At 38.3% G+C, this 13497-nt stretch overlaps 1 protein-coding gene across 2 annotated transcripts in view; it reads left to right on the top strand.

Annotated features, from left to right (window-relative positions):
* Positions 1-829: 829 nt before the first annotated feature.
* plpbp (pyridoxal phosphate binding protein) overlaps positions 830-13497 on the top strand; it is a 30853-nt gene continuing 18185 nt past the window's right edge. Inside the window, exons 1-3 of one of the 2 annotated variants that reach the window (XM_026920784.3) lie at positions 830-980; positions 13028-13135; positions 13213-13248. In XM_026920784.3, the coding sequence (XP_026776585.1) occupies positions 882-980; positions 13028-13135; positions 13213-13248 (243 nt within the window). In that variant the 5' untranslated portion in view covers positions 830-881. Of the gene's footprint in view, positions 1096-13027; positions 13136-13212; positions 13249-13497 lie in introns of both variants that reach the window. The other variant, XM_026920785.3, reaches the window with a different exon arrangement.

Below are 13497 nucleotides of genomic sequence, written 5' to 3' on the forward strand. Positions count from 1 at the left end.
TGAAAAACAGGGGGACTCTAATTGGGCCCGTATAACCCATTTATACCCATTTATATAAATGGGCCCTGCTAGCCCGTGTATACGAGCTGGCCCTGGTGCTACTGCTAATGCCCCTAGATAGAAATATTGCCATGCATAACGTTCTTTCATAGATGAGAGGCGTAACCTTCTGTACGATGTAATACATAATTTTAATTATATTTGTTTAAATTATTTTTGTTTTTATTTATTTACATTGAGCATTATCACCACTGCTGGTCCAGAAGTTCAAATCCTGTGTAAGCCGCTACTTTAAGGTTTTCACCAGATACTTTCATATTCTTTCCGAAGAAGTCATTAGGACAACAAACTACAGTATACTCTTACTTGAGTCTTTTTTTTTTTTAAATAAAATAAATGTATTTTTACTTGCTTTTTTTTGGCTCACCACCTCTGTGCACTCCTCAGTAATGTTTTATTCTGTTCTCAGATTACTGAAATAAACTGAGGTAAATCTCGGATTATTGACAAAATATGAAAAAAATTCGTGCAGTTCTCAGATTACGTTCTACATGTAAACACACTTATTGTGCAATTTACCTTTCAAAGCAGAAATTATAAGCAGTGGAAATGTAATAATTAAGCTTAAAATCTATAATAATTACAGGCTGATTTGTAAACAGTTTGACGCGATTGCATAGTCTGTAGTATACAGTTTTTGCAACGTTCCCAAAACCCTCCGTACCCTCACCCTTGCCACTTAATTTCCACGTATTGTAAGCTACAGGACTGGTGATGCAGATCGAAGACCTTTATTTTGACAGCCACGAGACCGGACATGTCATATTTTTTTTTTTTTGCACGTTGTCAAACTGTTTCAGCTATTGGACAGTTTTACGGCTATGAATGCTATGTGGAGAGTAGCGATGTCGGAAGAGGTTGGGAAGAAGATGCAGGCGGTGGTGGACCGGGTAAATCAGGCGGTCACCCGACGCCCAAAGGTTAGTTTTTAGAATTATTTAGCCAACACAGTGGGAGAAAAACATTCAGGTTAAAATGCTTTGTGGAACTTTATGCTCCGTGTCCTCAGTCAGTGAGCTACTTCGGTTGGTTTATGTAAGTGCTCAACCTTTGCACACACAATCGCTAAAGAGAAGGAGCTATTAATTCAGTAAGTCGTTTATATATTAATGTAATGTCGGCATGCACGATTAATACCAAGACTTATGGATCGTGCATATAAACTGTAATATTTAGACTGGTATTCAAATATTAAAGTTGGTGTTCAGAGCTTTTTGTACGAGTCTCTGCGATGTGGGCCATGACACATTCCAGTATGTTTAAAAAAAAAAAAAAAACGTAAATATGTTTGATTTTTTTATAGTTTTTTTTTTAAACAGTTTATCGTTTCCGGAATAACAACAAAAAAATGTTGTCTCATACTTTGCTTATCCAATTTGCACTGAACGAAATGATCTCTATAACAAACTATACACAGCCAGGGATCCCTTTATCTGTATAATATGCATTGCGCCGCTGCCAAACAAACTTAGGTTCTAACTCAGCTCCCTTAATCGCCAGGAGTGGTGTGAATCACCAACACCTTCAGCAAACTAAGAACGTGTATATATATATATATATATGTGTATATATATAACATTGATTATCTCGTTACAGTGGCACCTGTCAAAGGATGGGATATATTAGGCAGCAAGTGAGCAGTCAGTTCTCGAAGTTGATGTGTTGGAAGCAGGAAAAATGGGCAAGCATAAGGATCTGAGTGACTTTGACAAGGGCCAAATTGTGATACTAAACGACTGGGTCAGAGCGACTCCAAAACGTCAGGTCTTATGAGGGTGTTCCCGGTATGCAGTGGTTAGTACTTACCAAAATCGCTTACCTAGGGAAGAGATGGCACCAGGATGCACTATGGGAAGAAGGCAAGCCGGTGGAGGCAGTGTGATGCTCTGGGCAATGTTCTGCTGGGAAACCTAGGGTCCTGGCATTCATGTGGATGTTACTTTGACACATACCACCTACCTAAACATTGTTTCAGACCCCAAAAGTACACCCTTTTGTGGCAACGGTATTCCCTAATGGTAGTGGCATCTTTCAGCAGGATAGTGTGCCCTACTACACTGCAAAAATTGTTCAGGAATGGTTTGAGGAACATAACAAAGAGTTCAAAGGTGTTGACTTGGCCGCCAAATTCCCCAGATCTCAATCTAGTCGATCTGTGGGATGTGCTGGACAAACAAGTCCGATCCATGGAGGCCCGACCTCTCAACTTACAGAACTTAAAGGCTCTGCTGCTAATGTCTTTGTGCCAGAAACCACAGCACACCTTTAGAGGTCTTGTGGAGTCCATGCCTCGCAGGTGGTGTTAAATGTTATGGCCTATTGATTATATATATATAATTAAAGCAAATATTTCAAAGATTCTACTTTTCACTGAATAATATAATTTGTAATGAAAATCGATGTATTAAATTTAAAAAAAGAATGCAAAATAGAAGCATTTTCACTACCAGTCTGAGACTTTTGGACGCCACTGTATGTTGCCACAGATGACCTGGTTATTTGCACCTGTGGGTCTTGCATTTTGGAATGAAGAGCAGGTTGAGAATTGTTACCCAGCAGTCCAAGAGACATACTGCAGCAAAAACAGTGGGAGAACTACATACCTTGTAGATATGGTTACATCTATTGACCTCACAGCGTTCCTCAGAGTATTCTTTGAAGGGAAACCTGCAATTGTTCCTTGCTATCCACAGTATGCTCCCCTTTTCAAACAGACGTTGCCTTGGCCTACAGGCGAGCTGACCCCTACTATAACCTGCCACTATGAGGAGTGTCTCCTCCTCAGGGCCATTATCAGAGCCTAGGAAAATAGAGGACAGACTTAACTGACAGAGTTCCATGTAGAGTGATTTACAGTAATTATTGTGAAAAGAAATAAAACAATGATTAACAGTCTCCATGGGTTTCATTTATCAACTGTGTGCATGCACAGTTTTATGTGTAAACCATTTATATGTGCAGTTCTACTCACAGAATGTGATTTATCAAGTATTCTTCTTGCATTTGAGGATTTCCACACACTTCTGACAATGTGTATGCATGTGCAAGTGGGTAAATTGATGAGGCACTCTGATCACACTTATTGTCACTTATTTCAGTATAATTGACAGCGTAATTACTGATTTCGGTGCTTACAACAAGATGCAGAGAGTTGACATAAAAAATATTAAGTAAAATCATATAAAAGACAGAACAACAGATTGATTGGGATGATGCTTTACTTGAGGATTTGGCATAGAGAGCTTTGGAAAGGAAGGAACATTTCAAGAAATAGGACACAGGTCTGGCATTTCCCAACAATGAGTTTAATAATGACAGTATCTTACATGCATTCCGAGAGCTTATGCTGCAGTACATTACATTTCCAAATACAGCAGCAGAAAAGAAAACTTTCATGCCACTGCAGGTTTTCTACAATGGATATTAAAGTTCAACACACCCCAGTTAAAAAGGCAGGTTTTTGTGATGTAAAAATGAAACCCAGATAAAACATGTCAGATCTTTTGTCACCTTTAATGTGATATAGCAACCAAAAAAAGTCAAATGAAAAACAAATTGAAATACCTTAGTGACATAATAAAAACTTATCAGAGATGCTTCCAAGAGACCTACAGCAACATTTCAGCAAGAATATGTGGCAAGTACTGGTTGCTCCCTGCATGTGACAACAATCTCTGGTATTCTTCACATGTCTGGGCTATGGGGTAGCTAGATGGAAGCCTTTTCTCATGAAACCAAAAAAGCATCCAAGCTTGCCTAAATCAGCCCAAATGATTTTGCCACATGGTATTATGTGATGAGACCAAGGTAGAACTTTTTGGGCATGATTCTGTGATCAAGATGCGCAAACTGCAGGGGGATGAACTTGCAGGGCTATTCATCCTTGGGTCATTCCCACGCAGCTGCCGCACGCTTGAAAATCTCTTTGAGCATCATGTGCTGGATGGTGGGAACAGTCACAGCAGCACCAGCTTCCGGGGCACCATCAGTCCTCACCGTGCTCCTGAGTGAGGGCTTCAAAGTGCAGCTGTTGCTCATTGTGCAAGTTATAAAGGGCTGCTTGTTGGGTGTGCTGAGGCTGGCATGGGACTTAATGATTTTGCTTTGTGGGGAGGCTTCCTCGTGGCATCTGAGTCCTCCTCCCAGGTTTCAAGTTCATTTTCAAATTCAAGCCCTAGCTCGTGCTCCGTGCATATGTCGTGTGCAAACTCCACCAGCTCTGTCTCTCAATGGCTCACAGCACCTACTGAAAGAAAGAAAATGCACATAAGTTATCCCTATCGATAGGTAGTGTGTTCCATAGCTTTGGGGCGTAACTGACAAAAGCTGCATTCCCGATTTTCCTTTGGCTGTTGCTGGGAACTTCCAATAAACCAGCAACAGATGATCTCGGTGTTCTTGAAGGCACATAGTTAACAAGGGACTTAGCAGTGTAGCTTGGTTCTAGCTCATGAAATGCTTTGTATATAAGGAGGAGGACCTTAAAATCAATTCTAAATGTTACAGGCAGCCAGTGCAAAGCAGCTAAAACTGGAATGGTCCGCTCTCTCCTTTTGGTTCTGGTTAATAGCCAAGCTGCACAGTTTTGAATGAGCTGAAGTCTGTTAGTTGTTTTTTGGGAGGCCAGTAAAAAGTGCATAATGTTGATGAGTGGCTTCATTTACATGTTGTGTAAATGAAGCTCCATAGCTTTGGAGTCATTCTTTTTATTAATAAGATTATTCAGGTCTCCATTCAGAATTAATCTATTATATCTAGTGAAACCAAGTGAGATTGAAAATTCCTGAAAAAATAGTGGTGAATATCTTGGTGGCTGATATAATTATGAGCACTGATGATTCTGCTTAGAGCTCAAGAGCAAAATTGAATTGAATTGAATCAAATCTTTAAGTGGTCCTAGGTACAGGCCAAAAGGTAGGACTTGTAGGGTGTAAGTGGTTTGGCAATTTTTTTTTTCTGCTTTCTTCCTGGCTCCATAGGAAACCAGGTCTTTGACAGAGGGCAGTCTTACTCGACAGTATAGTACATTGTAGTCTGTTCAGCTCCTTGCTGGTTGCACAACCAAACCAGACTGTTACTGAGGTGATGTGGACAGATTCAAAGGTTGTAGAATTGGGTCAGTAGCTCCTGTGGTAAGTTGTAATTTCTCAGCTGATTCAGGACTTGTATTCTCTGCAGGGTGTTTTTGCAGTACAGTCAATGTTGGCTACCCTCTTCAAAGTCCTGAGAGATAGTAGTTCCCAAAAAATTAAAGGGCTCCACAGCCATCACAGTTTGGCCAGTAAAGTAAGGTGAGGCAGTGGTGGTGCCACCTCCATAATTAACCATTAGCTTCACAGTTTTGAGCATGTTCAGCTCTGGATTGTTCTAGGTCCACCCAAGTAACAGTCATTCAAGTTCCTGTCTGTATGCAGCATCTCAGATGATGCTGATGATACAACTACCAGTTTGAATACCCACTCTATGACACTCTATGACACTCTGACACTAGCAGTGCATTTGCTTCAAGCTCCTCTAACCAGCTAGTAGGCACAGAATGTGGAATATTTGAAAAATAAATTTCAGGATATTCACCAATGGTGAATGATATCTAATTAAAGTTAGCAAACACTGCAAGTAAAATCAGATAATATCTCCAGCACCCATAGAGATGAACATCTGAATACGAAGGCCTGCAATTGACTAGCTAATGCAAGGAAGCAGTGCACACAAGGATAAAATGACTCAAGACACCAATATGTTATTGAAAAAAGATCATAATACACTATATGGCCAAAAGTATGTGGACACCTAAACATCACACCCATATGCGGGCCTTCCCCAAATTGTTGCCACGAAATTGTAAGCATGAAATTGTCTAAAATGTTGTTATATGCTGTAGAATTAAGAGCTAAACATCCCAAACCTGTTTCACAAAGTGCACAAAGTGAGGTCCATAAAGACATGGTATGCCATGGTTGATGTCGAATAACTCAAGTGGCCTCACTAATGCCCATGTGGCTGAAGCCACGTTTGAACATCGAGAGGAAAGCATTCCCAGAAGTGTAGAGACTGTTATGATAGCAAAGTGTAGACCAACTTCGTGTTAATGCCCACGGTCAGGTGTCCACATACTTTTGGCCATATAGCGTATTTTCAAACTTGTCACTTTGAACATTTTTAGCCTACAATTTTGTGTGCATGAAAAAAAAATTGTATGGGTGTATTCAAATGGTTGAACATGTAGATTGTGAATGTGTAAAAAAAAAAAAAAAAATTGTGTATGCAGGTATAATTTGCAGCTGTAAAAAAAATTGTGAATCTGCAAATAAAATTTGTACACAAACTATTCCAACAATGACCTTTCACAAAATCTCTAATTTGATGTGCAATTCTGAAAATAAGAAGCACAAGCAATAACCTTTCAGACCCTGTTTTTGGGGCAATCGTGGCTCAATGGTTAAGGCTCTGTTCTACTGCTCAGAAGGTCCAGCCCTAGCACTGCCAAGCTGCCACTGTTGGGCCCTTGAGCAAGGCCCTTAACCCTCTCTGCTCCAGGGACACTGTATCATGGCTGACCTTGAGCTCTGACCCCAGCTTCCTAACCAGCTGGGATATGTGAAGAAAAAGAATTTCACTGTGCTGTAATGTATATGTGACAATGTATGTCAATGTACTAAACAAATATGTTTTCAGCCTAGACTTAAACACTGAGACTGTGTCTGAGCCCCGAACACTAATTGGAAATCTGTTCTGTAACTGTGGGGCTTTGTAAGAGAAAGCTCTACCCCCTGCTGTAGCCGTCACTATTCAAGTTACCATCAAACAGCCTGTACTTGGCGGATCATAGAAGACCAAAAATCTGCTCAGGTACTGTGGCCTGAGACCATTCAGTGCTTCACAGGTCAAAAGTAGTATTTTTTTAATCAATACGAAATTTGATTGTGAGTCAGTGCAATGTGGATAAGATAGGGGTGATGTGGTCATGTCTTTTGGTTCTAGTAAGGACTCTTGCAGCTGAATTCTGGACTAACTGGAGCTTGTTTATGCACCTACTGGAACAGCCAGACAGTAAGGCATTACAACAATCCAACCTAGAGGTAACAAAAGCATGAACTAATTTTTCTTCATCATGTAGTGTAGTATTATATTTCTTATCTCAGCAATATTTCTGAGATGAAAGAAAGCTATCCTAGTAATATTATCTACATGAGCTTCAAATGAAAGACTAGAGTTAATAATCACACCAAGGTCTTTTGCACATGATGAAACAGAAATGAAATGAAATAATTTTGCCCAGAGGTAGCAAATACACATTTTTACATAGCATATAAAGAAAAGAGCGGTAGGGTTAAAATAGAACCTTACGGAACACCCAGCTTTACTTCAGGAGCCACCATTTATGTCTACAAACTGATAACAATCTGTCAAATAAGACCTGAACCAGGAGAGGGCCATTCCCTTAATGCCAACAACATTTTCTTGTCTATCAAGGAGAACAGCATGATCAGTGGTATCAGAAGCTGCACTATGGTCAAGCAACATAAGCAAGGAGACACAACCCTGATCGGAGGCCAACAGTAGGTCATTTACCACTGTAACCAGTGCTATCTCTGTGCTATGATGAGGCCTAAATCCTGACTGTTACATTTCCTGAATGTTATTCCTATGTAGGTATGAGCATAGCTGATGTGCTACAACCTTTTAAACACTTTCCAAAAGTGCCACCATTAGACCAATCGGGCTCACCTCTCTTGCCCCTGAGTATTGAGTAGCTAAACTTAGTAATGGGAGGGAGTACTACATACTGACCAAGTTTCATGTCTGTAGGACTTTCGGTTTGGACTGCACGATCAGTTTCACAGAGAAGAAGAGGAACAAGAAGATGGAAGATCTTAATGAAAACAATATGAATTTATAATATGAGCTTAACTTTAATCAAACTCTTGGGGTAGCCTTCCACAAGCTTCTCACAATACTTTTGCCCATTCCTCCTGATAGAACTGGTGTAACTGAGTCAGGTTTGTGGACCACCTTGCTTGGACACACTTTTTCAGTTCAGTCCACAAATGTCCTATGGAATTCAGGTCAGGCCTTTGTGATTGTCCTAAATTAGACTTTTTCATGAAAGTTCACTGATAAAATAATTTGTGTATAATTTTAATTTTTTGCATATTCACAAAATGTTTTCTACACATCTGCAGATAATTTTATCTGCACACAACTTTTTTTTTTTTTTACACATTCACAAATTTCAGTTTACTTGTTCAAACATTTGAATACACACATACCAGTTTTTTCACAAGCACACAAAATGTGACACACAATTATAGGCTAAAAATGTCTGAAAGTACAAGTACATTCCATACACCTGTAGCTCTGACTCTGCAGTCAGATTAAAAAGAAGCCACAGGCACTGCAAAGTGGGTAGCTACATTATATTTATATATATAATATATAATTTTTTTTAACATATTTTTACAGCCTGAAGTGCACAGATGAGAAGGAACAAAGGAGTGATGTGTAATAGTGGTATTTATGGCAAATACTGCATCATACTTCATTGTGGCCCCTTTCACACCTGGCATTAACCTGGGTGATCGAATCACAAGTGGACAGCCAAGATGCATAGCCATTTACACCTGGCGTTATGAATGTGCCTTCATGGACTACTTGTGATCAGATTTCATACATCGTTTCTACTGGAGAAAGGCTGTCATTCATTTATTACGTCAGTCTTCTGCTGCATTTTTTTTTCTGCATTTTTTTTTTTTCAGGCAGAAACGTTCCACAGATCCTATCTCATGTACCTTCATGTATTGTTTTACATGTTTTAATCATGTGGTCTGCTAACAAAACTTAGAAATGAATGAGAAATTAGACAACATATGAAGTAATGAAAAGCAACTGCTTTTGTCTGGTGTTATATCATCATCTTTATCCATTAGCCTAGAGGCAGAGAGCTCAGGGCGATTTGCAGATAGTCTCGCAATGATTACATATACCCTGCTAGGGCAATGAGACAGTCCATTAGTTGGTCGTTGGTGCTGTCTGAGACGCATTCACATTCACACTACAAATGTGATGTGGCCATATGTGTCCCCGACCACCTCCGAATCGGGTTTGAGTGATCGGATCACAATGCGTCTTCGAGATGTATTTGACCCTGTTCACACCTATATTTAGCGCTGACCACTTGTGATCCGATCACCCAGGATGCAGGTTGTCAATTGGTGTCACACTACTCAGGGGAGTTTGACCTTTGTAAACAATATGGCCACTGTATGCCAATCGATTTTAGTGAGGCGGAGCCTAATGTACTTAAACATTTTTAACTTGTGATTGCTTGTACTGATTTGCACAAAACATGACAAAGCAAATGTAGAACAAGATTTTGAGGTTATATGCAAAGCTTGAGGCATGGTTATGCATAAGAGACAAAGCTAAATTTAGATAACTGTTTCTCAAATTTGGTATACTGCATTTCTGTGCAATTCTCTAATTGGCTGTTTGATGATGACTTGATTACTTGGCCAAAACATGGCCAACACTGGCCAGTCAGCTTTCAGCATTCATTTGACAGGGTAAACGTTGAGCTATTGCCATTGAAACCTGAAAGTTTTGTCCCTCTCAACACCCTAGTAAATGATGCTGTCTCACTCAGTTTGTGTTTTTGAAGGTTAGAACAAGCATATCTCTTGTAAAATAAGGTGTACGGTGTACAGAAACGTCTTCTACCCCATGTTTTGTTTCCTTACACACTAAAAATTTGCCTTTTGAACCATTTAGCAAAAAAATATGCAGAAAATAATTTTGAGAACTTCTAGGATTTTTGCCTTATCTTCTTAATTTTAGTGTTGCATTACTCAATAAAATCTGAAGCTCAGTAATGATCAAAAACATGTTGAGATTTGTGAACAATATGGCTGCCATATGCCAATCAATCATTGCAGTCAATCATTGCAAGGCCATTGCATGTTACAAAACTCATTAAACTGTTTGGTGGCTGGTAATGGAATTATATAATAATTTTTGCTGTTGACGCTATTGGATTAGGTTTTGTTTGTCTACCTGCATTTTGTCTGGTTTAGCTAAACGTTACTAATTTTGACCGTTTTTAGTTTTGTTGTTACATCTACAACTGTTGCCCTTTGGCTATGTTTACATGCAAATATTTTCACCAATCTGGGTTAATTCATTCCAAATGTGGATTTTGAATGAACTGCTTACATCACATGTGCCATAAATATTCAATAACAGACAGATCTGTTAGTGTGTACTCATTTATGCTGGAAACTGTATATCGTTACCTTTATTTTTAAGAAAAAGCAGCAGGGTGGTTCTCAAATCAGTGAGTTCTGTTTGTTACAAGCTGGAATGTTAAAATTTAAAATGCCATCCCAAGACCAGAATACCTAAATTAATATGTTGGGTTGTTACCAAATTAGCTCAGACGTGAAACAAATAACTCAACTATACTACCCAATATGTGTAACCCATAAAAAAATAACAATAAAATAACAACCCAACATTTTTCAACGTTTCCTGCCCTGATACCATTTTCTCAATTATTTTGTCTTTTGAATAAGAGTTCAAAAGACAAAATAATTGAGAAAATTTGTATTTTTGTATTGTATTTGTAAACAACATGGCCATCACATGCTAACCAATTTTTTAATAAGTGAGCTTAATTTATTCAATCAGCTACAACACATGATAATTTAGATGGATTTGAATGAAATTGAAAGGCTTATTCAGGACTAAATGCTAAGGCCACATGCCTGGTTGGGGCATGGTCATCCACAGGGTGCGGGGTTAAATTCAAATAACGATTTCTGTAAGTTCTCGCCGTACTGGATTGTTGGACTAATCTGTGAGTGGATTTGTACTGTTGACTGGGCTACATCAAAAATATGCCCACGGTCAGCCAATCAGTTTGCAGAACGCACTTCACAGTGTTAGTATTGACGTGCCACCACAGAACTTGAACAGTAGGTGCATCTAGTTTGCTTTAGTATTCTGTGTGACTTGCCAAGAACGAGCACCTTGTGGTGCGATATACAAATGCTGGTTGGCCCCCGAAGATCTCTGCTTTATGAAGGTGCATTGGCACCCTATTGTTATTCTACCTTCTCTTCTTCTTCTTCTTCTTCTTCTGGCTAGGGTGGCTTCTGGTAAAAAGTTGTGAAATTTGGCACAATGATTTGGGGGTCTAAGGAAAATTCTGATCAAATTTGGGCCAAGTGTTGACAAAGCTCTAGTGCCACCATCAAGAACTGTAACAACTTTAATTTTTACCTTATATCATTTGAAGAATTTGTGCTAAATTCACAGATCAAGTTCCCTATCATTCCCTCAAATATGCTGACTTGAACGCACACCAACATCTGAAATTCAAGTGTACTTTCTGTTGACCATTGTGGATTTTGTTAAAAACTGTTTTTTCACTGCTCCTCCTACAAAATTTGTCCAATCATCACCAAATTTGGCATACGTCATTTTGAGACCTATCTGAACAAAAATTATTAAAGGAATATTGATATTCAAATCTGTTCTCCTGTAATGCCCTGGCAAATCCCTGAAACTACAAATCATTCTTGAATCCCTTTACCTATAGTTATGACTCTGCTTTCCAGTGATTGCTTATGCAACAATTGTAGCCTGTCTATGAATGTGCGGTTCACAGAGTCTGGGTGCTTGGCCTTCTTTATTGACCTAATTATTGTTGTTATTATTTTTAATTTGTTTCAACTGATTATAAGTTTACCCATTAATATTTGTAATAGTAAGGAGCTAATTGTGTGGTGTCCTGTTAAAACCCTTTCCAAAGTCAAATTTGGATATTTTCTGCTATATATAGTTCTGAAAACTGTTTTACTAAACTGAAATATTTCCTTTTTGCACTTTTTTTCATCCATAAGTAAAATTATGGCATTTCAAATTTTGGTTACTCCCAAAAGTAAATCGGGATAAAATTGAATTTAAAGATTTCATTACAATTCTACTGAAAGGCACCCCACCTATCTCTACATTTATAACCTAATCTACTTGTAGAAAAATGTTTGCAACAAATTTTAAACAATATGTTTACAATGGGAAATGCTGATTATCTCTTTATATCACTTTATTGACATCATCCCAATCAGTCTCTGTCTCATCACCTGAGGTAAAAGTCATTTGCGGTATTTAAACACAAGTCATTTAAACACATCATCTTTTCACTTGAGTGATCACTGTTCAAGAAAATATCAGTGGGGAAATAATCATTGATTAAGCTCATGAGTTCTGTTTAAATTTTATTCAGTCATTTAACCATTTTAAAACTTTGTCTTCTGTCATCTGTACAGAGTGTATAAAGAACTCTTCTCTGTTTTGATGATAATGTAACTGTACGGGAGCTTTGCAGAAATTTTGGTAGCCGCAGTCTGATTACAATCTGAATTGATTAGACTTAGGTCCATTTAGCAATGGCAATTATCCAACTTCCAAATCATACCATTCATTGCATGAGAAAAGCACACTTTGCTTGAAAATATCATGTCATGTAAGACACAAATGCAGTGGTAAAATAGTCAGTCTTTCCTAAAGATACCTAAAACCTCACCAGCACACAGCCAAAGCAAGGGTAGAAAGTAACCTAAATTTTTTTAAAAAGAACTTGTTTTATAAAATGTATTTTCTTAAAGTAAAGATCAAGGTACGTATGTTATTGACAGAAAAACTTTTTTTTTTGAGTGATCCAGAATTTAACTGCAGCAACATCTGTTGGGTTTTCCCAGATCGTCATACAATTATAAAGCAAGATAACATAGGTTTTATTATTGTGAAGCATGTGTTATGTCTCCTTTTCAAAGGTTTACCCAGGAAAAAAAATACACTGACTAATCAAAGCTAGTTGTTGTTGATGACACTTTATAAGGAACGTAGTTCATGCAATTTTAAATGATATTTTCCTATTTAACATTGCTTTTCATCTCTTTTCCGACAGACATTACCATGCATTGCACCTAGGTTAGTTGCTGTGAGTAAAACCAAGCCTCCAGACATGGTAGTTGAGGCTTATAAACATGGGCAACGCAACTTTGGAGAGAACTATGTAAGTAAATTTATATATCACCTTTGTATTCTGGCTCTAATGATTCTATAATGTATGTATTTTGCACCTCCTCATAGGTAAATGAGCTTGTGGAGAAAGCCTCTCACCCTCTGGTATGTAGCCCTTATTGGAGGTGACTTTAGTCTTGCTTGGATAGAAGTCTCTAACAATAGATGTCGGGAGACTTTCAGAAACTTGTGAATTATGACAAAAATATATTCCCATCCACCTTAGATTAAATTTGAAGTCTCCTAGTGTCTTTTATATGTGTATTCTTGTTAGAGGTCATGTCTGGCAACAATAAGACTACTAGTGACCCTAAATATCTATGTCACTTTTTCAGCTCATGTGCTGTGTTTTTA

Source organism: Pangasianodon hypophthalmus, chromosome 16, assembly GCF_027358585.1.
Source record: "Pangasianodon hypophthalmus isolate fPanHyp1 chromosome 16, fPanHyp1.pri, whole genome shotgun sequence".
Taxonomy (NCBI): Eukaryota; Metazoa; Chordata; class Actinopteri; order Siluriformes; family Pangasiidae; genus Pangasianodon; species Pangasianodon hypophthalmus.